At 51.3% G+C, this 25938-nt stretch overlaps 2 protein-coding genes across 4 annotated transcripts in view; both read left to right on the top strand.

Annotated features, from left to right (window-relative positions):
* SIN3A (SIN3 transcription regulator family member A) overlaps positions 1-12470 on the top strand; it is a 69674-nt gene extending 57204 nt beyond the window's left edge. For both annotated transcript variants that reach the window (XM_044236215.1, XM_044236216.1), the window contains 4 exons: positions 376-468; positions 1361-1455; positions 8558-8765; positions 11099-12470. In XM_044236215.1, coding sequence (XP_044092150.1) covers positions 376-468; positions 1361-1455; positions 8558-8765; positions 11099-11329 — 627 coding nt within the window. In that variant the 3' untranslated portion in view covers positions 11330-12470. The remainder of the gene's footprint in view (positions 1-375; positions 469-1360; positions 1456-8557; positions 8766-11098) is intronic.
* Positions 12471-14509: 2039 nt separating this feature from the next.
* Positions 14510-25542, top strand: LOC122898037 (alpha-mannosidase 2C1). 2 transcript variants are annotated; one of them, XM_044236202.1, is made up of 26 exons: positions 14510-14628; positions 14905-15030; positions 15461-15584; positions 16630-16700; positions 17778-17955; positions 18259-18448; positions 19749-19855; positions 20029-20139; positions 20499-20591; positions 20701-20817; positions 21002-21097; positions 21198-21343; positions 21715-21838; positions 22165-22286; positions 22390-22475; positions 22599-22754; positions 22933-23030; positions 23197-23291; positions 23527-23631; positions 23714-23870; positions 23976-24119; positions 24482-24591; positions 24701-24780; positions 24890-25038; positions 25124-25233; positions 25306-25542. In XM_044236202.1, exons 1-26 carry the CDS (start codon positions 14528-14530, stop codon positions 25430-25432), a joined length of 3123 nt encoding a protein of 1040 aa, XP_044092137.1. In that variant the 5' UTR covers positions 14510-14527; the 3' UTR covers positions 25433-25542. The 2 variants fall into 2 exon arrangements, with proteins under 2 accessions (XP_044092137.1, XP_044092138.1); XM_044236203.1 differs by lacking the exons at positions 24482-24591; positions 24701-24780; positions 24890-25038; positions 25124-25233; positions 25306-25542 and adding an exon at positions 24316-24475.
* Positions 25543-25938: the final 396 nt, after the last annotated feature.

Here is a 25938-nt window from a genome sequence, read left to right as displayed (position 1 = left end):
AGTTCCAGAAATGAGGGTATCAGGTAAAATGGCATTGACATTTTATGGTTCTGGCTTTATTTGTGTCATATTTCTTTCCACTGAACAAAGTAAGTTTGAAACACTCTTACATTGATTATTGCTCAGCTCATACAGGAGGTGTGAGACATGAAATCATACTTTTTGCTGTAGCCTTTCATTATGCTAGTAGCAAGATTGGACTTTGGCCTTTTTTATCACCTGCCTCCTAAACTTTGGAGTACCTGCCTCATCTCTTCAATTAGAGTGAATGAAGCTTTATAACTTTATTGCCTCCCAACCTCCCATCCCTTAGCAGCTAGGTTATAGTTTTGGAGGAGATGGTCTTTTGTTTACATTCTGGTTTCTTATTTGCAGCTTATGTTTATTCAGAGCCAGGGCCAGGTTCAGCTGACCATTGAGCTCCTGGACACAGAAGAGGAGAACTCGGATGACCCTGTAGAAGCAGAGGTATGGACAAGTATATTGTAGAAACTGTGTGCTTAGAGAGCCATCCTATACTGAGACTGCCTAGTGATGGTCTTAGAAGGTCAGGACAGCCTCAGGCCTATTACAGGTCAGAACCTGATGCTTCAAATACAGGCCATTCCAGCCATGTATGTATTCAGCGGAATGGAAGGGCTGCCTAGTGGTAGGTACTTAGGGTTGATGGCCATCTCTTTTAGCCGTCAGTAAAGCCATCTCTCAGGACCTCTCATGGTTGGCACCTTTCCTGTTTTTTGTAAAGTATAAGAAACAACAGATGAGGTCATTGGCCACTATCATGTTGATTTTGTGTCATGTTTACTCTTTATCGGGATTGATGAAGCCAAGAGTTCTCGGCCCCATAGAGTGGTTATCATAGCCTGGCCTAGCAGGTAAAGTTAACGAGAGACGGAAGCACTGTGTGTGATGTTGAGGGGCCATGGAAGGGAGATGGTTGTTCTGTGGGAATATTGGCTCCTGGTTGCGAGATCTTTTAAAAAAAAATTTTTGAGATGCCAGAAATCCAGATTTTAATGTGAAAGATACTGATTTTCAGACGTTTGCCACTGTATGTTTTATTCTTTAACAAAACCATCTGTGGGGAAATAAAATTTGTCAGTGAGCCAGTTTCTACCCCTTTATAACTTCTGGTAACTTTTAAAGTATCTCAGACAAACTTTGGGTTTTGTTCCATAACAGGAATTTGAAGCTGTATGTCAATACCAAGTAACGGCATATCATTATGGAAAGATCTTTTTGATGTTAAAATTTAAGGGTGTCTGACAATTTAGTCCTAGAATTTGCTAGACTACCTGAGGAGGATGGAGTCTGGTGTTTGTACTCTCTCTCCACCCCCATCTTGTGTTTATAACCCTAGCGCTGGTCAGACTATGTGGAGCGATACATGAATTCTGATACTACCTCTCCCGAGCTTCGTGAGCACCTGGCACGGAAACCAGTATTTCTCCCAAGGTGAGTGAACTGAATCACACATTAGCAGCATATACTTGCACAGGGATGAGGAACACAAGTTAAATGACTTTCAGATCCTTGGTTTTCGCTTGCTCAGTTTGTTGTTCTGTCTGCTGATCAGCAAGGACACTGAGGACACTGATTCAAGGTTTCTATGGCTGTTCATGCATGAGCTTACCTGCAGCATGTGCCCCAAGGCATCAGAGAAGTGAGAGCTTTTGAGAATCAGCAGTAACTTTCCTGGGTTGGATAGGAGTGTGTGTTGGTCTCCCAAATCTTGATGATTCATGAGGAATCCTCACAGGACTCAGCATGTAGTCGTACTCACAGTGATGACTTGTTATAGCGAAAGAGTACAGAGCTAAATCAGCATGGGGAAAAGGTGTGTGTGACAAAGTCAGAGGAAACCCGGTGCAAGCTTCCAGGAGCCGTCTTCCCTTGCAGTCGCACGGGACACTCCTAATTCCTCCAAGCAACAAATGACAGTATGTTCGAAACTCTGTCTACCAGGGAAGCTCATTAGGAGACTCAGTGCTGGGTTTTTTATTAGGTGATAGTCATGTAGGCACTGTCTGCCTAGCACATACCAAAATTCCAGACTCCCAGAAAGAAAGCAGGTTTTCAGATGAAACCACGTATTTCTGTGAACAGTTTAGGTACATTGAGCCTCTTTTAATGCTTAGGGAATGGTGTAAACTCGCAAAATCCAAGATTTCAGAACCCAGCTAAGTGACAACCTTGATAGCAGTCTTACCAAAAATAATAAGATACCGAGGAATAAATGTAACTGAAGAGGTGAAAGACCTGTACTCTGGAAACTATAAAACACTGATGATAAAAATTAAAGAAGACAAAGAAATGGAAATACATTCCGTGCTCATGGATTGGAAGCAGAAATATTATAATGTTTACGCTACCCAGTGCAGTCTACACATTTAATGCAATACCTACCAATAAACCACAGAGCTAGAGCAAATAATCCTAAAATTTGTATGGAACCACAGAAGACCCCCAATAGCCAAATCCTGAAAAAGAAAAGCAAAGCTGGAGGCATCACAACTCTGGATTTTAAGTTATGTTATAAAGCTGTAATAATGAAAACAGCATGGTACTGGCACAAAAGTAGACACGTAGATCAATAGAACAAAATAGAAAACCCAGTCAGAACAGAAAACTGACCACGATTTTTGTGGTCAGTTAATCTTTGATAAAACAAGAAAGATTATCCAATGGGAATAAGACAGTCTCTTCAACAAATGGTATTGGGAAAACAGGTCAGCTATATGCAAAAGAATGAAACTGGACCACTTGTATACCATATACAAAAATAAATTCAAAATGGGTTTTAAAGACCTACATGGTGAGACCTGGAACCATAAAAATCCTAGAGCAAAGGCAGTAATTTCTTTGGCATCGGCTGTAGCAACATTTTTAAGATAAGTTTCCTGAGGCAAGGGAAACATAAATTCTTGGGACTGTATCAAAACAAAAAGCTCTGCACAGCAAAGGAAATAATCAACAAAGCTAAAAGGCAACCTATAGAATGGGAGAAAATCTTTTTTTTTTTTTTAATTAAAAAAAATTTTTTTATTAACATATAATGTATTATTAGTGTATTATTTGCCCCAGGGGTACAGGTCTGTGAATCGTCAGGCTTACACACTTCACAGCACTCACCATAGCAGATACCCTCCCCAATGTCCATAACCCGTCCACCTTCTCCCTACCCCCTCCAGCTGGCAACCCTCAGTTTTTTTTCGTGAGATTAAGAGTCTCTTACGGATTTCTCCCTCCCGATCCCATCTTGTTTCATTTTTCCTTCCCTACCCCCTATGACTCCCTGCCCTGCCTCTCAAATTCCTATATCAGAGAGATCATATGGTAGTTGTCTTTCTTCAATTGACTTATTTTGCTAAACATAATACCCTCTAGTTCCATCCCCGTCATCGCAAATGACAAAATTTCATTTCTTTTGATGGCTGCATAGTATTCCATTGTATATATATATACCACATCTTCTTTATGCATTCATCTGTTGATGGATATCTAGGTTCTTTCCATAGTTTGGCTATTTTGGACATTGCTGCTATAAACATTCAGGTGCACGTGCCCCTTCGGATCACTACATTTGTGTCTTTAGGGTAAATACCCAATAGTGCAATTGCTGGGTCATAGGGTAGTTCTATTTTCACACTTGATCTTAGCCAAAAGGCCGAGAAGCGATAGGGTAGTTCTATTTTCAACTTTTTGAGGAACCTTCATGCTGTTTTGGGAGAAGATATTGCAAATGATGTATCTGATAAAGAGTTAGTATCCAAAATATATAAAGTACTTACACAACACCTCCCAAAACCAAATAATCCAATTAAAAATGGGCAGGAGGCACCTGGATGGCTCAGTATGTAAAGCGTCCAACTCTTGATTTCGGCTCAGGTCATGATCATAGGGTCATGAGATCAAGCCGTGTGTCTGGCTCCACACTTAGCAGGGATTCTCCTTTGAGATTTTTCTCTCTCCCCTCCCTTCCCCCTGCCAGAACACATGGGTGCACTGGCTTGCTCCGTCTTCCTCTCTCAAATCTAAAAAAAAAAAAAAAAAATGGCAGAAGACACGAACAGACATTGCTCCAAAGAAGACCTGTTGCCGACAGGTAACATGAAAAGGTACTTAACATCACTGATCATCAGGGAAATGCAAATCCAAACTACAATAAGACATTGCCTTAACACCTGTCAGAAGGGCTAACATCAAAAACAGAAGAAACATCATGCTGGCAAGGATGTGGAGAAAAAGGAACCCTCTTGCACTGTTGGTGGGAATGCAAACTGTACAGCCACTGTGGAACACAGTATGGAGGTTCCTCAGAAAGTTAAAAATAGAACTACCCTATGACTCAGGAATTGCACTACTGGGAATTTACCCCATAGAATCCAAAAAGGTCAGAGGGCTACATGCACCCCTATGTTTAGAGCAGCATTATCTCTAATAGCCAAGATACAGAAGTAGCCTAAGTGTCCATCAGTAGATGAATGGATAAAGAAGATGGGGTGTGATATACAATGGAATATTACTCAGCCATAAGAAGCAATGAAATCTTGGCATTTGCAACAACATGGGTGTAGGTAGAGAGTATTCTAGAGTTTTATGCCAAGTGAAGTAAGTCAGTCAGAGAAAAACAAGTACCATATGATATCACTCATCTGTGGAATTGAAGAAACCAGACACAGGGAAAGGAAGAGACAAACCAAGAAACAGACTCATTTAACTATAGAGAACAAACTGATGGTCACCAGAGGTGGGGGTGGGGGTGACATAGGTGATGGGGATTAAGGAGGGCACTTGTCACAATGAGCACTGGGTGATGTCTGGAAGTGTTGAATCACTATATTGTATACTTGCAACTAATACAACACTGTGTAGTTAACTATACTAGAATTACATTTTTAAAAAATAATGAAGTAGAGCTCTCTTTTGAAGATAGTAGAAAGAACCCATAAAAGAATAGCAGGCTTAGGTCTGCTATATTCACTTCACAGAATTTTAAAAATGTCCTCCCTATTTATGGGCAGTGTATTGTTGGTCCTGTGAGGATGAAAATGAAGTTGCAGAAGTAGAAAAAAGGTTGTGCTGTAGTAGAGTAGTTTTCTTCCTTCCCAGAAGCTCAGAATTGAAATCCCAGGTCTTAGGTTTCCAGAAAGGTATTATACCAATACAGATGGTCCCCCACTTAGGATAGTTGGACTTAAATGATTTTTGGATTTACAATGGTACAAAAGCAAGGCACACTCACTAGAAGCCATTTTGGAATTTGGAATTGGGTCTTTTCCCAGGCTAGCGAGCTATGGTGTGGTCCTCTTACGGTGCTGGGCAGGGGCTGCAGCTCCCAGTCAGCCTCAGGAGCACAAGGGGCAAGAGCTGACATGCTTAGCACCGTGCTCTGCCCATCCAGCCACTTTGTTTGCATATTCCAGTTAGTAGTCAATAAATTACATGACATGCATAAAACAGGCTTTGTGGTAGAGGATGTTGACCAGTAGTAGGCTAAAGTGTGTTCTGAGCACTTTGAAGTGGGCTAGCCTAGGCTGTGATGCTTAGTCAGTAGGTTAGGGATAAAATGCACTTTTGACTTAAAGTATTTCCAACATCTCATCGGGCCGTAACCCCTAAGTCAAGGAAGATCTGTGTTATTATTATAATCGGAGTTCTAATCGGAACATGGAAAAAGGGGGATGTGAGCCAAAAGGGTCCTGCCAGCCTCTTCACTCTTGATTCATTTGGCAGACATCGGAGCAGCTGTTCTGTGCCAGGCCTCTCTTCAACAAAACAGGCTTAGTCTCTAGGGTTATGGAGTAGTACAATAAGCATACCGTGTATTTCTCACCAGGTTGGCCATGTTTTTAAAAGATTTATAACCTGGCTGTAGAGGGTGTGGGCTAGGAAAGCACTTCATATTCTGTGGGGAAAATATAAATTGATACCATCATTCTGGGGCCAGGGCGATAAAAATATATGGGAACTTTACCTTATAACTTTGGTTTCTAATAATTTGCCTTAGCAGCTATTGGAGCTGAGTTCTCAGTCTTTTTGGCCTGGAGATCCCTTACATTTTTAGAGACTGAATATTTCAAAAAGCTTTTGTTTATGTGGGTTATATCAGGTAACACTTTTTTTTGAAGATTTAATTATTTACAGGAAGGGGGAATGCGTGAACGAGGGAGGGGAACAGGGAGAGGAAGAGACTGTCAAGCAGACTCCCTGCTGAGTATGGAGCCCCAGCCCTGGCCTCCGGGCTCCATCCCATGACCCTCAGTCATGACCTGAGCCCAAACCAAGTAGTCCCACACTCAACCGACTGAGCCACTCCGGCGCCTCCTTCATTGTTCATTTTTTGAAAAAATAGCTGACAGTACTCCAGGATGGTTAGTCCGTTGTTCCTTCAGGTAAAAATAGTGACCCATTTCCCATTCGGGCAGTGCTTTGGCACACTGTGGTTCCGTATGTGTAGTTCCCATTTTACCACACAACATATTAAAAGGATGTATACTAAGGGGCTAGGATTTGACAAAATATGTTTATTGCTTCATCAAGGATTTTTTTTTTTTTAAAGATTTAGATTTATTTTTTTAGAGATGCCTACGTTGCTCAGTTGGTTACATGTCTGCCTTCGGCTCAGGGTCATGGGATTGAGTCCTACATCAGGCTCCCTGCTCAGCAAGAGGCCTGCTTCTCCCTCTACCTGCGGCTCCCCCTGCTTGTGCTCTCTCTCTCTGGCAAATAAGTAAATAAAGTCTTTTTTTTTTTTTAAGTTTTTTTATTTGAGAGAGAGGGCAGCGGGGAGGAGCTGAAGCAGAGGGAGAGGGAAACTTAAACAGACTCTGCGCTGATTCACCCTGAGATCATGACTTGAGCTGAAACCAAGAGTTGAACACTTAACTGACTGAGCCACCTAGGCATCCACATCATGCATATTCTTTTTTTTTTTTTTTTAAGATTTTATTTATTTATTTGACAGAGAGATCACAGGTAGGCAGAGAGGCAAGCAGAGAGAGAGGGGGAAGCTGGCTCCCCACTGAGCAGAGAGCCCGATGTGGGGCTCGATCCCAGGACCCTGAGATCATGACCTGAGCTGAAGGCAGAGGCTTTAACCCACTGAGCCACCCAGGCACCCCCATCATGTACATTCTTAAATGAAACCAGCTTTCCTCATTTTTTTTTTTAAGATTTTCTTAGAGACTGAATATTCCAGAAAGTTTTTAATGTGGATTATATCAGGTAACATTTTTTAAAGATTTATTTATTCAGAGAGAGAAAGAGAGCATGAGCAGGGTGAGGAGCAGAGGAAGAAGCAGACTCCTAGCTGAGCAGGGAGCCCAACTTGGGGCTCAATCTCCAGGACCCTGGGATCATGACATTAGCCAAAGGCAGATGCTTAACTGACTGAGCCACCCAGGCACCCTCAGCTTTCCTCTTTTAATTGCCAGAACATGGCCTGAGAAGAATACAAAGGTTTCTAAGAACATTTTGGTGCCACCGGCATTTTTATTCACCATTACTTTTGCACTGCCAGTGTAAATGTTAACATAGGAAAACATGGTTTTTTTTATATATGTTTCAGTATTTTTATGTTTTAGTATTATTATGAAAATAGTAGATCTCCTGAAAAGGGGCTTGGGGGCCCCCAAGGGTCCTTGGACCAAAAAACTGCAGGCCTACAGAAATACATGTATACCAGATACTCACTAAGCAATGTTTGTTGCCATAGCAAAGTGTTAGCAACTGTGTAACTGTCTAGCTGACAAGCTTTCTTCTGCTTGCTTTTGGAGAGAATTCAGCTTTAAATACCTTCCAGGGCATCCATTCATGTGAATTGTCCTCTTAACTATATATATAAGATACAGGAATTATGTACCATCTTTGGGGGGAATTGAAAAAATAGGCATTCTAATAACCATCTTTGTTCCGTGGTTCAGGTGAGGAGCCCTTAGTGGTTCCTGTTAAGGGATGGTTCAGTTAAGGGAGCAGATCAAGAGAATGTGACGAAAGAAATTTTCACATTAAGTGAAAAACGGAGAATAATATAATATATAGTATGATCTTTAGTCTTTAAAAACATCCCAAGGCAGAACTATAGTGAGTGATTATGGAGAGGCTTAGGAGGTTTAAAATCAAAGCTGTTCTCAGTGCTTACCTCTTCTGGGGCATGTGGGATTCAGAGAATCTGGGGTAGGCGAGGTTGAAGATTTCTGCCTTTTATTCTGTGTATCTCTGCATTTGAAACTTTTTTTTTTTTTTAAACAATGAAACCATTGGGGAGAGAGATGTATAGTTAATATATATAGCTAAGTTAGAGCATACACACACACACACACACACACCCCACACACATGCACTAAAAGTATATATAAAGTATATATATTTTTAAAAATATAAAAGTATATGTAACTGAAAAGTGTGTGTGTGTGTGTGTGTGTGTATCTGGTTATGTAACTAAAATTATGATAAGTGCTAAAAAGGCATATGACAAGGAGAACCCCTTTGAGGGGACTCATGGGAAGTCGCATCTGGGCGAGCTCTGATCCTGTAGGGCTTCTCTACTCCGTAGGAATCTGAGGCGAATCCGGAAATGTCAGCGTGGTCGGGAACAGCAGGAAAAGGAAGGGAAGGAAGGAAACAGCAAGAAGACCATGGAGAATGTGGATAGCCTGGATAAACTGGAGTGTAGATTCAAGCTGAACTCCTACAAGATGGTGTACGTGATCAAGTCAGAGGACTACATGTACCGGAGAACAGCCTTGCTCCGGGCTCATCAGGTAAGAACCAGTCACAGAATGTCTCCGCGCCCTTCCTCCCCGGCTGGGCCCAGGGCTACCGCAGGGTCCTGGTTGTTCCTCTCCCTTTCTGAGAACCACCGCTTGTTGTGAGTGGTGAGTTGTTGAGTTGTTGAGTAAGCAGAGGTATTAGGCTGTTAAAGATGTCCAAATGAAGGTCCGCAAACTGTGTGCCTCAAACAACAGAAATTTATTGTCCTACAGTTCTGGAGGCTAAAAGTCAAAAATTGACGTGTGGCAGGGTTGGTTCGAACCAGGGCAGGGAGGGAGAATCTTTCCCATGCCCTCATCTGCTTCACACAGCATTTTTCCCTGTGTGCCTGTGTCCAGTGCCCCCCTTTCAGGGCCTGGTCATACTGGACTCTAGGTCCACCTTCCTATCGTCTGACTGCATCTTAACTGATTACATCTGCAACAACTTTATTTCTAAGTTAGGTCACAATCTGAGGTACAGACAGGAGGACTAACACAGTGATTTGCAGAGGACACAGTTCAACCCACAGCAGCCAGTGGCACCTCAGTAAAGCTCCGCCCAGTTTTGGCATTTCACAGGGTATTGCTTATGAATTCTGTCTGTTCTTGCATGCCATCCCGATTGTGAAAGCTTTCTGGTATGGTTTTGGAGCAGGATTGTGCCGGGCCCTGGGGCACAGCCATGAAGTAGAGCGTATGAAATGGTGTGATACGCACAATGAAGGAGAGAAACTAGGTGAGGCGATTGTGGGTAGCTGGCATGCAGGCCCTGTTTGTGTGGGGGCAGACTTCCCTTAGGAGGTGACCCTTGAGGTTGGAACAACGACCAGGATGCATCTTGGTGAGGAGTTGAGGGATAGTGCTTTCTAGATGAAGGAAACCAGCAAATGCAATGCCAGAAGGGAGGAAAGGACTCAGCATGTGTGAGAAACTAGAAGCATCAGCATGGCTTGAGCCAGGGAGGGTGGGCAGAGACATCATCACTAGTCTTATAGACCATGGTTTGGATTTTGTTTGCAGTACTGGGGGACGTTGTTGACAGGATGGCTTGGACTGCTGTTCATCCCAGTGGGGATGATTTGGGGCATGAAGTTGGAAAGGCAAAGAATGCTCAAAAGACTGCTCTTGTCCAAGTGAGATGTGACGGTGACCCGGGCTAGCAGGAATTCTAAGAATTAGGTCAGAGGTACAATTTGGGTATAGAGTTGTCAGGATGCAGTAATGATCAGATAGACGTGAGTGGATAAGAGAAAAGAGAACATCAAGGATGATGCCTGGTCTTGTGTTGGTTTTTGGTTTTGTTTCTGCTTGAGAAAATGGGCAGTTTAGGGGCATAATCTGTTGATAGGAAGGGGGTTGGGGGCACATCAAGCACTGTGTTTTGGACTGATGAAGTGTGAAAGGACTAGAGGTCATTCAAGTGAGAGAAGTTGGATGGGTGATTCAGTAGATTTCCCTCATGACACTGTGTGTTGTGGGTCTGGTGCAGATTATTCCAGGAGCTGGGTAGCACCGAATTCATCTTGGCATTCCTCCTCTGCCTCACACATAGGCATCGGTAAATATTTGGTGGCTGGGTAGGTAGGACCATACACTCCCCTGGAGATCTGCTGTGCCCCATGCCCTGCTGGGCAGGGCAGGGTAATACCGTAAAGGGAAAGCGGGTTTTAAGCCCTTTGCCTTGTGCCGTCTTACTTAGAAGTGGATTGTCACGCTGACAGAAGGACCTCATAGCTGCGACTAGTTGTGTCTCATTCAGGTACATTAGAGGCATCTGGGCTGCTAGTTTAAAAACTCAGATTGGGGCGCCTGGGTGGCTCAGTGGGTTAGAGCCTCTGCCTTCAGCTCGGGTCATGATTCTGGGGTCCTGGGATCAAGCCCCACATTAGGCTCTCTGCTCAGCTGGGAGCCTGCTTCCCCCACCCCCGCCACCTGCCTCTGCCTACTTGTGATCTCTGTCAAATAAGTAAAATCTTTAAAAAAAAAAATTCAGATTGATGAAAACGAGGAAATCTGTATTTTTATCAGGTTACCTAGTTGATACTAATGAATGCTAAAAATGAGAACTACTGAGCTCGTTCTGCTAAGACCCTGGGTCGACATTTCTTTAGGGGCTTTATGGGCTCCAACTCTTCACCTACTCTGTGTTCTTAGCCTCTTTTCTGTTTTCTTCTTTAAACAGAGACTCCTAACTAACCAGTAGTATCAAAGGCTTGACCACACATCTTTTCCCCTGCTACTTTAGGAGAAAATTAGGCTTTGTATTTGAAGAGGGATTTTTTTGGTTTTATTTGTTTGTTTTTTGTTTTAGTTCATGGTTTTTTTCTTGTTCTCTTTCGCAGTCCCATGAGCGTGTGAGCAAGCGGCTACATCAGAGGTTCCAGGCCTGGGTGGACAAATGGACCAAGGAACACGTGCCCCGTGAGATGGCAGCAGAGACCAGCAAGTGGCTCATGGGTGAGGGGCTGGAGGGCCTGGTGCCCTGTACCACCACCTGTGACACAGAGACCCTGCACTTTGTAAGCATAAACAAGTACCGTGTCAAATACGGCGCAGCGTTCAAAGCCCCGTAACCACAGAGCAGGAGCAGGTAACTGAGGGGGTGTGTGTGGGGAGTGCGCGCACTCACGCACACTGAAGAAACAAGGAAGATGCCTTTCAAGCCTCACTGGGCCTCTCTGGGACATGGCCACCTGATCAGTGTGTGGCTGGTGCAACCTGGCACCAAGTGGGCTGCATAGAAGGAACGTGGATACCATACAAAGCCGGAGCTGGAACTTTTCCCAAGGGGTTTGGGGTGTTAGCCTGCCCTGGAGGGGAAGGAAATCCGTGCAAGCACAGAGACGCGCAGCTCGCTTGCACACACCAGCAGAGCTAAGACTGGAGTCTCCTGGGGCCTGACCTTCGATGAAGGAGCCAGACGCTGTTCACACCTTGACTGGATGGGCGTGCACTGACAGACTGGGGAAGGACTCACCGCTCAGATGGATTGTAACTCTGATGGTCACTGCTCCTCTCCTCCCCACAAAAGGAAAAAAAACTGGATTTGATTTTTTTTTTTCTTTTTCTTTTTCTTCCTGGTCACTCGAGCACATCTAGATCACCCATTAGATTTTATCTGGGACCTGCAGTTTGGCTTTGGGATTGATCATCTTGTGGGTTTTTCCTGACGAATCCCTCGCTGCCCACCCTTTACATTCTCCTCTGGTTCTCAACCTCAGCAAGTTCAAATCCGTCGTCCTTTTTAGCTCCCGTGGAACTGTTTTGTACCTGCTTCTTTACTAGTCTACCCTAGTGCCATCCACCAGCTTTACTCTCTGACACACACACACACACACACACACAATTTTAACTTGGTTTTTTCTTTTTCTTTTTTTTTGTAAATAATGTACATACTGTCGATTTTTTATTAAAAGAAATATGCTTTGATGTGCTAGCATAACTGCTCTAGCTTCTTGTGTACCATAGTTCTATGTGGCTCAGATTTAGTACCTGTGAACAGATGTATAAGACATTTATTACACTTTTTACCAAAGGGAGTTACTGTTGTAGTACTTTTGTGTAAAACTTGTCTCCCCCTTGCCCCTACTTTTTTTCTTTTTTCCTTTTGTCCCTTTCATTTTTTTCCCTTTTTTTCTTTTCTTTTCTTTTCTTCTTCTTCTTTTTTTTGTAAATAAATAAAGCTTGGTTCTTACTTAAGGAATGAACTCTCAACCCAAGTCCCTTCTCCTCACCAGAGAACTACTGTGGAACAGGGATTTGGGCTTCAGTTCCTTACCCTCGGCACAAACGAAAATTTGCTTTAAATACTTAGCAGTTCATTGCACTTGTCTCAAATCAAAATATTCCAAATTTTTAAAATAGAACACTTCATTCTTTTAGTACATGTTTTTCTCCTTATTTCAACTGTTTGGAAATATTTTCTATTTGGGCAGTTGTCCGGCTATTTAGTTTGCATTTCTGTGTTGTTTTTCTTATCCTTAATTGGAAATGGGGGTGAACGACTTAAATACCAAAGCAGTATTTGAAGGAAATGCATACAAGGCGTGTGGTATAAATGGGGTTGGGAGAGAGATTTGCTACATTATTAGCAACTGCAAATGGAATATATATTTTTTTAATTACATAAATTTAGACTGGTAGACCAGACATTTAAACTGAGTGAGTAGTTGTTTTATAGGTCTTTAACCTGGAGTTTCTGAACAAAGACCAACTGAACCCCTCCCAGTACTCTGGTAGATTTATTCTCCATCAACCATTACCCTAGTCTCAGTCGTTAAGTAAGCAGTAGTGTTTTGTGTGGTTTTTGTTTGCTTAAAAACCCCCAACACTGCCACCGAAGACTACAAGTTTGGGGGCTTCTGAACTTTAAAAACAGATGGTATAGACTTATATTTTAGACTATTGTTGTTGCAGAGGGAACAGGAGACTCTGAGCCCCAAAATGTAGGGAGTGGTAATAGAGCCTTGTGGGAGGAGATAGTAGGGTGAAGCTAAGGCAGTGCCTGACTTGGAGGTAGAGTGATGCGTTATTGATTGAGGGAAAGATCTTCAGGTTTCCCCACTTATCCCCCTCTGCTTAAGAACCGGCAGGCTGACTTGAAATTATGGGGGAAATGATCGGGTCTGACCAGGGGCACCCCACCTGTTGGCTGTGGTAGCACTGTTATGTCCAGACTTACCTCCCTGCAGGTCAGGATCTGGCTTCAGGGCCAAGTTCAGGAGAAAATGCAACCCATCAGGGCAACCCAAAGAAGTGGGAGCTTCACCTACAGCCAGTGTTTTTACAAGCACCATCTTTAGCCCTCCTGCCCTCTGAAAACTGAGCTCCAAGTTCTAAACCCAGTCTTTGTTATAGCAGTGAGTCCTCCTTAGTTAAAATCATGTGTGGTGTTCTGTACTAGCCCCCTTTCCCTGTGATTTGCACTTGAAATGTGAACTTGGTCAGTATTTCCATTAAAGTATCAGGGCTAACGTGTATATATTTTTCTTAGTAATGATTTTATAGACAAGCGCACTGCTTGGCAATCCTAGAAGGGGGAAAAAGAAACTGCCGATGGACTAGGGTAGGGATGAAATTGGAGAGGTTTCTGGCGTTGTGGCTTTTCTGAACTCTCCAGCCCTATGTGGTGAAATAACGTTATTCAAGTGGGATCTTGAATGCTATGATTGATCTGCCATCACATCAAAATATATCCAGGGTTTCTGGGGATAAGTGACGGCTATACACACAATATGTTGGAGGAAGCTTCCGTTATCGCGGCGCAAAGCCCTCCCTATTTAACACAGATCTGCCGATCAGCTTCAAAGCACGGGCCCGGCGCCTGGCTCTTCCCACGTTAAGTAGGTTTTCCGGCTAGCGAGCACCGGAGGTCTGGCTGGCCGGGAGAACTAGACGGTTGCCGCGCGTGGCTTCTAAGCCCGGGTGACCCGCGTCTGCACTAGCGAGGGCTCCCACCCGTCGCGCCTACAGTCCCCGTTTCGGTATAGGGACTTTCGGAGACTCTAAGCGTCAAAGCTGCCGTTCTACTGAGGGATTTGCCCAGTGGCCCGCGGGTTCGGAAGAGCGGGTGGAGAGCCTCGGAAGCCGCGCTCTCGGCTCAGCGGCTCGCTCTGAGTTCCGCGCGGCGGGGCTTCCGAGAGCCGCCAGTGTTCCACGAAAAGCTGCCCGGGGCCGAAAGGCGCCCTTCGGACGCCGGAACCTTTGGTTCCCGGCCGTGGGCCGTGCCGGCAGCGGCAGAGGCCTTCCGGGAGAGCAGCGAGCGCGCGGCGATGGCGGCGGCGCCGGCCCTGAAGCACTGGCGCACTACTCTGGAGCGGGTAGAGAAATTCGTGTCGCCGCTTTATTTCACGGACTGTAACCTCCGCGGCAGGTGGGGGGCCCCCTCGCCCCGGGCGCCGGCCGGCCGCCTCCGCGAGCCCCAGTCTTCCCTTCCGGGGGGAAACCCAAGCCACGGCCACCCGGGCCGAGGGACGAAGTGACCGCCGCGGACAGGGCAGGGGCCCGGGAGGAGGGCTCGGGAAAAGCTGTGCTGGGGGGCAGCCTTCTCGGCGGAGGGTCAAGGGAAGACGCGGCCCCATCCGCCGACTCGCCCGCGGGCCGAACGGGAGCGGCCTCGAGCGCGCGCCCACCGGCTCCTCCCGTCCAGGCTCTTCAGAGACAGCTGCCCGGTGACCGCGCTCTCCAGCTTCCAGACGCCGGAGAGGCTTTCCTACCAGCAGGCGGTGCAGCAGGAGTTCCGCCCCGCGCAGATCGGGGACAGCTTTGGACCCACGTGGGTAACGCTCGGAGGGGGCGGGGCCGCGGGCAGCCCCCCTCCCTCGCCCTGCGGCTCGAAGGGCCACACCTCCACGGCCGCCCGGGCTCCTAGACAGCCTCTCGGGGCGAAGCAGCACCCTCTGCTGGAAGCAGCTCCCTGCTGCCTCCGTTTTCCTGCGAGAGTTTTCATCCCCCGCCCCCATTCTCCCAGGACCTCGACACCTTCTCAGGAAGACCCTCTAGGAGGGATCACGGACCCCTGACTTGCCCGCCTTTTCCCCTCCCCTCGCCGCACACCGTGTTGCCCCTTTCTTGTGGCTCCGAGCTGAACAGCTTGTGATGCCGTGGATCCTTGGAGAAAAGTCCCTCTGACCCTTCGTCCAAGGGAATCTGGCAAAAGGACAAGGGCGTGGACCCCTAGGCCCATGCCGTTGGCTGTCTTGCAGGTGGTGGACCTGCTGGTTTCGGGTAGAGCTCACCATCCCAGAGGCATGGGTGGGTCAAGAAGTTCACCTTCGATGGGAAAGTGATGGAGAAGGCCTGCTATGGCGAGAGGGAGAACCTATCCAGGTGATCAGCCCTGCCCTGGGGGTAGGTTGGGCCCCATTTCAGCCCCGGTCTGTGAAGAAGGTGCTGCTTAGCGGCTGTGCCTGTGGGTAAAAGAATTGCAGGACTGGGGAAGTTGCCATTTAGGCCCTAGTGTGATCGGTTAGAGGAACCGACATTGGGACGTTCAATGGATGGGTTTTGGGTCCTAAGATAATTAGTACTAAGCCAATCCTGCCAGTGACTGGCCATTTTCTCATTCTGGCCTGAAAATAATTGCTAATCAAGTACAATAATAACAGTACAGTAGATTCATTTATTAACCCTCTACAGGGTGCTGGGTGCCAGAGTAGTGGCTTTGCAGACCATACCGCTTTTTAGTTTTAGTGGTTTTCATTGTTCTGTTTTGTTTTTTAGAGGGGGGGAGGGGAAGAGGGAGAGAAAGAATCTCGAGCAGAATCTGTGCTGAGTGTTGAGGGCAACGTGGGGCTCAGTCTCACAACCCTGAGAACATGACCTGAGCAGAGTCAGTAGCTTAACTGACCGAGCCCCCCAGGCACCCGTAGTTTTAGTTTCAATACACCAGTTTTTATTATATGTAGCCTATACTTATGGGGGGAAACTTTCAAGCAGTTCTTGATGGCATAAAGGAAAAATTCAAGTCCTCTTCCCCTGAAGTAATGGATCTCTCCCTATCACAGCATCCCCAGTTCCCCAGAATGAACAACTAAGTATCCGTATCAGATTTAATTTTTATGATTGCTTGTGGTGGGTCTTTATGCCTATTTACAGATAAAAAAAAACTAAAATATACAGTGGTCAGCTCACTTGCTCAGCTTCCATTCCAACTAGACTAAACAGGAGCCATTTGGTGATCAGGGCACTCGGGCTGCCATGGGTGTTGGGCACCGGCCACCAGGGCTCCCTGATTTGCCAATGTTGGCTTTGTGTAGGCGAGAGGAGCCACAGCTGGGGGCTAAGTGGAGGGGCCTGGCCTCCCTCAGCTTACATTTCCCCTGAACTGTGGAAAAGCCTCTGGCCCTGTCTCTCTCATTCCACTCCCCACCAGGGTTTGACCACAGAGGGGGAGAAGACCAGCTATGTCCTGACCAACAGGCTGGAAGAAGGAGACCCCCGGAGGTGAGGTAGTCCCCATGCCCTGGTGGACCGTGCTGCGGGGGAGGGGCCCCAGGGGGTAAGGAGGAGCCGAGGCTCAGAATGACCCGAATTGCCCACCTCCAACACTGGCATCCTCAGATCTCACAGTTTCTTTTTAAAGAGGGCGGTTTTTTCCCCCTGGCTAGAAAGATACTGTCTGCCTTCTTGTGGTAAATACAGGAAAGCACAAAGAAGTCAGTGACTCCCATTATCCTGCCACCTAGAGATGACCATTATTAACATTTCAGCACTCAGCTCAGGAACTCATTCAGGCGTAGTTCCTCCTGGCTAAGGTTGTATTTCTTTGATGATTTGCATCCTGATATCTTTTTGTCCCTTAATATAACATGGGCATTTTATGACACCGTTCAGAACTCAGACATAGTATTACTGTATTTTCTAATATTTATTGAGCACTGTAGCTGATGCTTCCGGATCCTAGCACTGTGATAGTGAGTAGTATGGTCCTTGACAGCAAGGGGGACTCAGGGACACTTACATAATTACAAAACCAGTGGGGGCTCTGAGAGCAAACACCAGGAGCTCAGTATGGAGGGCGGTCCCAGACTTGGGAGAGGTGGCAGGAGGGTCGGGGAAGGCTTCTCCACCAAAGTCCCATTTGCTCTCTGAAGACAGCAGAACAGCCCCAGAGACTACCGTGCCACTCTAGAGAACAGCCCGCCCTGTGCTGGCTGCTGGACCTTTGCTCTGAAAGATTGGATCTGGGGGATCCAAACACGGTTTTAATATGCGGAAAGGGTTCGGAGACCAAGGCAGTGTTTGTAAAGTCAGTTGTGGAAATGGGAATAAAAGGCTGAGCAGCAGCGTAATTCACACAGTTCCCAACTCGGCTGCTTACTGCCCTGCCCGGGGTAGAACGCTCATCAGCAGAACAGGACCCTCTCGCACAGACCCCTGACCTACTGTGGGATCTTCCGGGGGGTGGACCCTGGAGGCAAGCAGGGACTGGGCAGTGGCTGCCTCCTTGGTCTTTCCTCCCCCAGCCCCCAGCATCTTCTGCCAGTCTGTTAGCCTGAGGCTGCCTCCCCACATTTGTAGCCTGACCGTCTATGTGGAAGTAGCCTGCAATGGGCTCCTGGGGGCTGGGAAGGGAAGCATGATCGCAGCCCCAGACCCAGAGAAGATGTTCCAGGTGAGCCGGGCTGAGCTGGCTGTGTTCTGCCGGGATGTCCACAGACTCCTGGTGGATCTGGAGCTGCTGCTGGGCATAGCCAAGGTAAGCGACACCCCTACCCCAGCTGCTTGCTCTAGGGACCTTCCCAGCCCCACCGGGGACCGGTTGTGTCTTGGGTCGGAGAGTTGGAAGTCTGGGAATCCAAAGAGGGTGAGTGTTTCTGCCTGCTTGAGTATTGAAAGGATTTCCCTCTTTAAGGGGGAGGAGGGAGGCGGTACTAAGCAGGGGGAACCAGAAGGAGCAAAGGGTTGGAGGTAGGAAGGAGCTCTGAGAGGTCATTTGGGGCCGAGTTCTGGAGACCCGCCTTGCTCCGGATGGGAATTAAGGGGCAGAACCCTGCTGCAGGGTCTTGGGGAAGACAACCAGCGCAGCTTCCAGGCCCTGTACACAGCCAACCAGATGGTGAACGTGTGTGACCCTGCCCAGCCACAGACTTTCCCGGTGGCCCAGGCTCTGGCCTCCAGGTTCTTTGGCCAACGTGGAGGAGAAAGTCAGCATACCATCCATGCCATGGGTCATTGCCACATTGATACAGGTAGGGCAGCAGCTGGCCGGGTTGGCTGGGCAAGGCAGGGGTGCCCTTGAAGCCCTGGCTATGCCCCAGAAACACTGTGTCGTCCCCAGTGAGCTCTTGGCTCACCATGGCCTCAGTTTTCCCCATTTGTAAAATGGGCTTCGCTAGGTGTGGCTTTGTTTATTCTCTTGAGAAAACCTGAGGCCCCACGTGCCCCTTGCTAGATGTGGGGAGGTAGGTTCCTAGAGAATGATGGCTGTAAAGTAGGCAGACAGGGTTGGCGCCACGATGGAGGCACTTAACCCTGATGGGTCAGGAGGGCTCAGAGAGGCTTCCTAGAGGAGGTGACCTTTTAACCAAATGAGATCGAGTAAGAGTTTGACAAGGGTGTCCCAGTCCTCAGGGAGGAGTGATGTAGAAGTAATGGAGATAGGGACTCATGCACAGGGGCAGGTTTGGGCCGGGGGGTGGGTGGGTAGAGGGGGTGAGGGATAGGGCGGGGGGGGTCATGAGTTCAGCTTTGAACTTGATGAGTCTGCAGTGTCTGTGAGGCTTATGGGAAATCTGCATTTTTTAAAAAGATTATTTTATTGTTTGAGAGCATGTGCATGCACGCGGGCCAGCGGGAGGAGGGGCAGAGGGAGAGGAAGAAGCAGACTGCTCTCTGAGCAGGGAACGCCACATGGCTGGATCCCGGGACCCTGGGATCATGGCCCAAATCAAAGGGAGACGCTTAACTGACTGAGCCACCCAGGCGCCCCAGGAAATCTGCATTTTTAACAAGCTCCCCGAGGTACTGAATCTGAAGCAGCTAATGTCTCGGAAGCATAGAACAAGGCTTTCTGTGCTGTGTCGTGGTTCGCGGTGGAGTGTGAGAGCTCTGGACTGGCGAGCAAGGAACTGGGCCTAGAGGGCAGGAGAGGCTGTAGTGCCTCGCCCAGGCAGATCCATGTCGGGATGCCACGCCCCCTCTTCTGCGGCACCCACCAATGTATTAACCTCTGCCACCTTCTATAGGGTCCTTTCAGGGGTTGGGGGCCACAGCCTCAGAGTGAGGCTTTTGCAGGGCACGGGGCCTCCAGTTCCTGACTTGTGAAACTGACAGCCTCCTTTCCCCACCCCCTACTCCCACCTCGAGACGGGGTCTTGAAGTGAAAGCTCAGGAGGGATGCTGGAGGGCCTTACAGGGAAAGGGGCCTAGTATGGAGGAGGACAGCCCTCTGGAGGCCCAGGGTGCTGGGGGGCAGGGGCAAGGCTGGAGATCTGTGGGGAGCCGGACACCTTGCTGCTCTCCCTCCACCTCTGACCCCTTTCCGTCCAGCCTGGCTTTGGCCCTTCAAGGAGACTGTGCGAAAATGTGCCCGGAGCTGGGCGACAGCCGTGCAGCTCATGGAACAGAACCCGGACTTCATCTTTGCCTGCTCCCAGGTCAGAGGGACAGCCGTGTGGGGACCTGGATGAGGTCCAGGGCCTTCTCACACCTGAGGAAGAGGGCTTTTCCCCACCCTCAGCTGCCCACTGGCCCCAGGTGCTTAGGCCAGGGGGCGGGGGGAGGGGATCCCTGTCACTCCTGCCCCAATATGGGTCCCATTGTCCCACAGGCACAGCAGTTTCAGTGGGTAAAGAACCACTACCCTGGCCTGCATGCCCGGCTCCAGGAGTTCGCCTGCCGAGGGCAGTTCGTGCCTGTGGGGGGGACCTGGGTGGAAATGGTAAGTGCCATCTGCAACCCCTCAGCCTCAGGCCTCCCCTCTGGCTTTGTGGGTAGGTGGCTTTCTGCAGGACCTTCATACCCCTCCTGTGGGGTCCTGGAATCCCAAGGCCTGGGACCTCCAGAGGGTGGAGGGTCTCAAGCAGGGTGGGAGGCTGCAGGCCCGTCCCCACCCTGCAAGCCTCCCCTTCCCCTGGTAGACAGCAGAGCGAAGCCAAGAGAGGAACACATCTGGGCACTGGGCATGAGCTCTCTCCGTCAGAGCCTTGGCTACTCCTGTGCGGGGTGGGAGTGGCCCAAGCTCCCGCCCAGTCCCCAGGGAAGCTGATGCTGGCTGCCTCTGTCCTCACTTGCTGCCAGGACGGGAACCTTCCCAGTGGAGAGGCCATGGTGAGGCAGTTCCTGCAGGGCCAGAACTTCTTCCTGCAGGAGTTTGGGAAAATGTGCTCGGAGGTAGGCGGGAAGCCGCTGTGCCTGTGGGTACATGGGGCTGGAGCTTGACCTTGAGCCAGAGAAGGCTGAGGGACTGGGGCTGCTTCACCAGGAGCCCCTTTCCCCACAGTTCTGGCTCCCAGACACGTTTGGCTACTCAGCCCAGTTGCCCCAGATCATGCGCAGCTGCGGCATCAGGCGCTTCCTGACCCAAAAACTGAGCTGGAACTTGGTGAACTCCTTCCCGGTGAGCAGAAGCAGGGGGCAGGGTCCCCACCTGGCCCGTTTCAGCTCCCACCTGGCTTACTCAGGGGTGCTGTACCAACCACCCAACTCCACCCAGAGAGTCTCTTCCCCCCGACCCCAAGCCCAGGGTTACACAACAGGCCTTAGGCCTGGCTCTGGCCCCTCTCCTGTCTCCCTGCCTGCAGCACCATACTTTTTTCTGGGAGGGGCTGGATGGCTCCCGTGTGCTGGCTCACTTCCCACCTGGAGACTCATATGGGATGCAGGGCAGTGTGGAGGAGGTGAGGGGGCACCCAGTGGCTGAGATGGGGGGGAGTGGGCTGGAGAGGGCTGGGTGTCCGGTCCTAGGCTCACCTGGGTTGCCCTGCTCTGCCTATCCAGGTGCTGAAGACCGTGGTCAACAACCGGGACAAGGGGCGGACCAACCACAGTGCCTTCCTCTTTGGCTTTGGGGATGGGGGCGGGGGCCCCACCCAGACCATGCTGGACCGCCTGAAGCGGCTGCACAACACAGACGGGCTGCCCAGGTGCGCCCTGGCCCTCCAGCAGCCCTCGGGACCTCCCTTTGCCCTTGCCCGCAGCCCTGCTTTCCGCTCAGACATTCCATCTAGCTCCTCCACTGGACCTTGTCCCATTCCAGTCCCTGACCCTCGGCTCTTCCCAGCTTCCACCCTGGGGGCGGGGCAAAAGCTGCGGGTGGGAAGAGACTTAAATCTGCTGGAGACAGAACCCTTCCGTGTGTCTGGAACTGGCTTTGCTTGGACAGGGAGCATTCTGGAGATGGGCAGTGGGGATGCTCCTTTCTGTCGGGGCTGGATCTCTCATCTGCTCTGGCAGGGGGAAGGGTGAGCCACACAATACCCCCAAGGCTGGGCGACCCAGGCTGTGTCTCCCTCAGGGTGCAGCTGTCTTCTCCGGGGCGACTCTTCTCCGCACTGGAGAGCCATTCAGGGCAGCTGTGCACGTGGGTCGGGGAGCTCTTCCTGGAGCTACACAATGGCACCTACACCACACAGGCCCAGGTCAGGTGCTGGTCCCTGAGCCCAGCAGGGAGCATGTGCCCTGGGTCTGCAGGGGCAGAGTCTAGTCCAGACCTGGGGGAAAGAGGCTCGTGTTCCAGGGAGGCACTGAGGGGAGAGAAGTACCAGAGTCGGGTGGGCCAGGGACCTGGAGGTGGCAGGGCTGAGTATTCCTGAAGAAGGCAGGCCTCAGGCTGGGGAGGAAAGGGACAGGTCAGGTGCTAGAGGTTTTATCTGGGAGGCCCTGGGGAGCCTCGGGTTCTGAGCACGGAGGGCTTTGGAAGGTGGCCTGGGACAGATCCGCCCCCACCCCCAACAACTGTGCTCAGCTCAAGAAGGGGAACCGGGAGTGTGAGCGGATCCTGCACGACGTGGAGCTGCTCAGCAGCCTGGCCGTGGCCCGCAGCACCCAGTTCCTGTACCCGGCAGCCCAGCTGCAGGACCTCTGGAGGTCAGGCCTGCTTCTGCCCAGCCCTGCCACCGCCCCGGCCTCCCCCCGCCAGCTCTGCGGCTGCCCCTCCAGCCTTCTCCATCCCTGCTCCGGGCTCCTGCAGGCTGCTGCTCCTGAACCAGTTCCATGACGTGCTGACCGGAAGCTGTATCCAGCTGGTGGCGGAGGAGGCCATGTGCCACTATGAAGGTGAGCTGGATGGCCTGCCTGCCACTGTCCCCGGGCGGGGTGGAGCCCGGAGAGTGGCCTGTGGGCTACTCAGGGGTCCTCCCAAACCCACCGCCCACCCATGACCAGCCCGTCTTTTCTCAGACATCCGTTCCCATGGCAACACGCTGCTGAGTGCTGCGGTGGCCGCACTGTGTGCCGGGGAGCCAGGCCCCGAGGGCCTCCTCATCGTCAACACGCTGCCGTGGAAACGCACTGAAGTATTGGCCCTGCCCAGGCCTGGTGGGGCCCACAGCCTCGGTAGGAGCTGGGGGGCGAGGCTGCTACTGCAATGGGAGGGACATTGCCCCAGGGGAGGGGGCTCTGCCCTGGGGTGCCCCCAGCTGGGGGTGGCAGTAGGAGAAGCAGCCACCCAACCCTCAGGTGAGGCTCCCGGAAGGTCAGGGAGGCCACACTGATGCCCGGGCCTCATCCCCAGCCCTGGTGACCGTGCCCAGCATGGGCTATGCTCCTGCCCCCACCCCCACCTCAGTGCAGCCCCTGCAGACCCAGCAGCCTGTGTTTGTGGTGCAAGAGGTAAGTGTTGGCACAAGCGGGTGTGCGGGGCCCCTCCTGGGCCATCCCTAACAATGTGGGGATTCTAAGCTCTCCAGCTGGAGCAAGTGGTGGGGGGCTGGGCTGGGGGTGCCATTGGTGGTGGGAAGTCCCTGCAGACTCAGCTTCAAGGACGCTTCCCACCAAGACCGACGGTTCTGTGACTCTGGACAATGGCATCATCCGGGTGAGGCTGGACCCAACTGGCTGCCTGACATCCTTGGTGCTCGTGGCCTCCGGCAGGTGCCAACTCCTCATTGCCCTCTTCCATTGCCTGGCAGGTGGCTCCCAGAGCCCATTCCCTCTGTTCCCTGGCCGCAGCACTGCCCATGGCAGCCCATCAGGGGCTCTGGACCCACACAGGGCAGGGCAGGCTGGGCTAGGAAGAGTCCCCTTGTCCCGTGGGCCTGTTCTCCCGGCCCCCACCCCACCTCAGGCAGCTGGAGAGACCAAGGTCATAAAGTTCTAATCCTTCTAGGGAGGCCATTGCTGAGGGCATGGTGGGGAACCAGTTTGTGTTGTTTGATGATGTCCCTCTGTACTGGGACGCATGGGACGTCATGGACTACCATTTGGAGACACGGTACAGTGTGGACAGGCCCAGGGTGGTGGTGGGCCCCCTCCATCAGCTTGCCCTGGCTCAGCTTAGCTACCCCACCCCGCAGGAAGCCAGTGCTGGGCCAGGCAGGAACCTTGGCAGTGGGCACTGAGGGCGGCATGCGGGGCAGCGCCTGGTTCCTGCTGCAGATCAGCCCCAATAGTCGGCTCAGCCAGGAGGTGGTGCTGGACGTTGGCTGCCCCTATGTCCGCTTCCACACCGAGGTAGCAGGCAGCGGGGTGGTGGGCATTCTCCCTGGGCAGCTGGGAAGGAGGGAGTCGCCCAGGCCTGTGTGTGTGTGTGTGTGTGTGTGTGTCCTTCCGTCGTAGGTGCACTGGCATGAGGCCCACAAGTTCCTGAAGGTGGAGTTCCCCACCCGCGTGCGGAGCCTCCAAGCCACCTATGAGGTCCAGTTCGGACATCTGCAGCGGCCCACGCACCACAACACCTCTTGGGACTGGGCTCGATTTGAGGTCTGACATGGGGTGGGGTGGGGTTTGAAGCCTGCCGGGCTGGGAAGAGACCTGTGTGGTGTGGGGTCAGGAGTAGGACGGTGATCACCGTGATCACCATGCTGGAGGTTTGGGCTGGACCTTGTGCTAAATGCTGTGTTTACTTTGACCCACATGCCTGTTGGGTGGGGTGAATTCTGTTGTCCCCATTTCACAGATGAGGAGCTGAGGCCTAGACAGGTTGGATGGTATACCAAGCACCTCCTGTGGTGAGAGCTGGAGTTCCATCCTGTGGTCCCAGAGAGGGCCCTCCCAGTAGTGGTGGGAGCTTCGGGCCGGGGAGGGGGCGGGGCCACCAAGCGGGTCTGGCATCCACCTTCCAGGTGTGGGCCCACCGCTGGATGGACCTGTCAGAGCACGGCTTTGGGCTGGCTCTGCTCAACGACTGCAAGTACGGCGCGTCGGTCCGCGGCAACATCCTCAGCCTCTCTCTGTGAGTGGAGGGCCCGCCAGGCCACGAGGGCTGGCATGGGGGCGCACGTCCTCTTGGGCTGGAGCCCCCACAGTTCCAGCCCGGCCCATTCCCGCCCTTCCCACCCCAGCTTGCGGGCACCAAAGGCCCCGGACGCCACTGCTGACATGGGTCGCCACGAGTTCACCTACGCGCTGATGCCGCACAAGGGTGAGTGCGGCGGCCCGGCATGCCTCTCTGCCCTGCTCTGAGCCTCGGTTTCTCCCAGCGGCCGGCGGGGAAAACGCCAGAGCGCCCATGCTCCCACCCCCATTTCCAGGCTCCTTCCAGGAAGCTGGCGTTATCCGCGCTGCCTACAACCTCAACTTCCCCCTGTTGGCACTGCCTGCCCCAGGCCCGGCGCCCGCGGCGTCCTGGAGCGCCTTCTCTGTGTCCTCGCCCGCAGTCGTGTTGGAGACAGTCAAGCAGGCAAGGGGCGGGGGCGGGGCGGCAGGGGGCGGGGCCTCAACTGAGCCCCCCCCCTACCCCGCCCACCACCTGCCTCCCTCCGCAGGCAGAGGCCAGCCTCCAGGGCCGTACGCTGGTGCTCAGGCTGTATGAGGCCCACGGCAGCCACGTCGACTGCTGGCTGTACACGTCGCTGCCGATTCAGGAGGCCGTCCTGTGAGTGGGGGTCACAGAGGGGGGCGGGAGTCCTGCCCTCGCAGGGCTCTCGTAACCCCTCCTGTTCTCCAGCTGCAACCTCCTGGAGCAGCGCGACCCTGACGGCCACCTGCCCCTTAAGGACTCCCGCCTGAAGCTTACCTTTTCTCCCTTCCAAGTTCGGTCCCTGTTGCTGGTGCTGCAGCCCCCTCCCAACTGAGCCCCTGACGGTGGGGCTTTCTGTGTGGAAGGCTTCCCTCCTCACTTCTGCCTGCCCAGCCTGAAGCAAGAGTCCCTCACCTATTGAACAATAAATCCTTGACTCAGGAACCCTGCTAGCAGTAGTCCCTGCTCACTCCCCTCGGGGCCTAGCCTCAAGGAGGAAGACTTTTCCCCAGGCATTTGTGCAGGGTCTGGGTTGCTGCCCCCCTGGGATTTGGGATATCAGGGACCACAACCTGGCTAAGAGACAGGATAAGAAGCTCCTCCCATGGGGAGGAGGCCAGGAGGGTGGATTCCAGCTGGCTGCCCTCTAGAAGAGGAGCAAGAGGAAGCACGGGCGAATGGCAGTGCTGGGAATTCTGGTCGCGAGGAACTGAGGGGGCCCCCCGGTGCCTGGGGCCCGGGTCTCTACACCACCTCCAAGCGGCTGTACCTGCAGAGGCAGGCAGTCCTCTGAGAGCCAGGGCCTGAAGACGGGTGGAGGGGCTCAGTCGGCCTTGCCTG

Source organism: Neovison vison, unplaced genomic scaffold, assembly GCF_020171115.1.
Source record: "Neovison vison isolate M4711 unplaced genomic scaffold, ASM_NN_V1 Scaffold_093, whole genome shotgun sequence".
NCBI classification, from domain to species: Eukaryota; Metazoa; Chordata; class Mammalia; order Carnivora; family Mustelidae; genus Neogale; species Neogale vison.
This window is presented reverse-complemented; position numbering and strand designations above follow the sequence as displayed.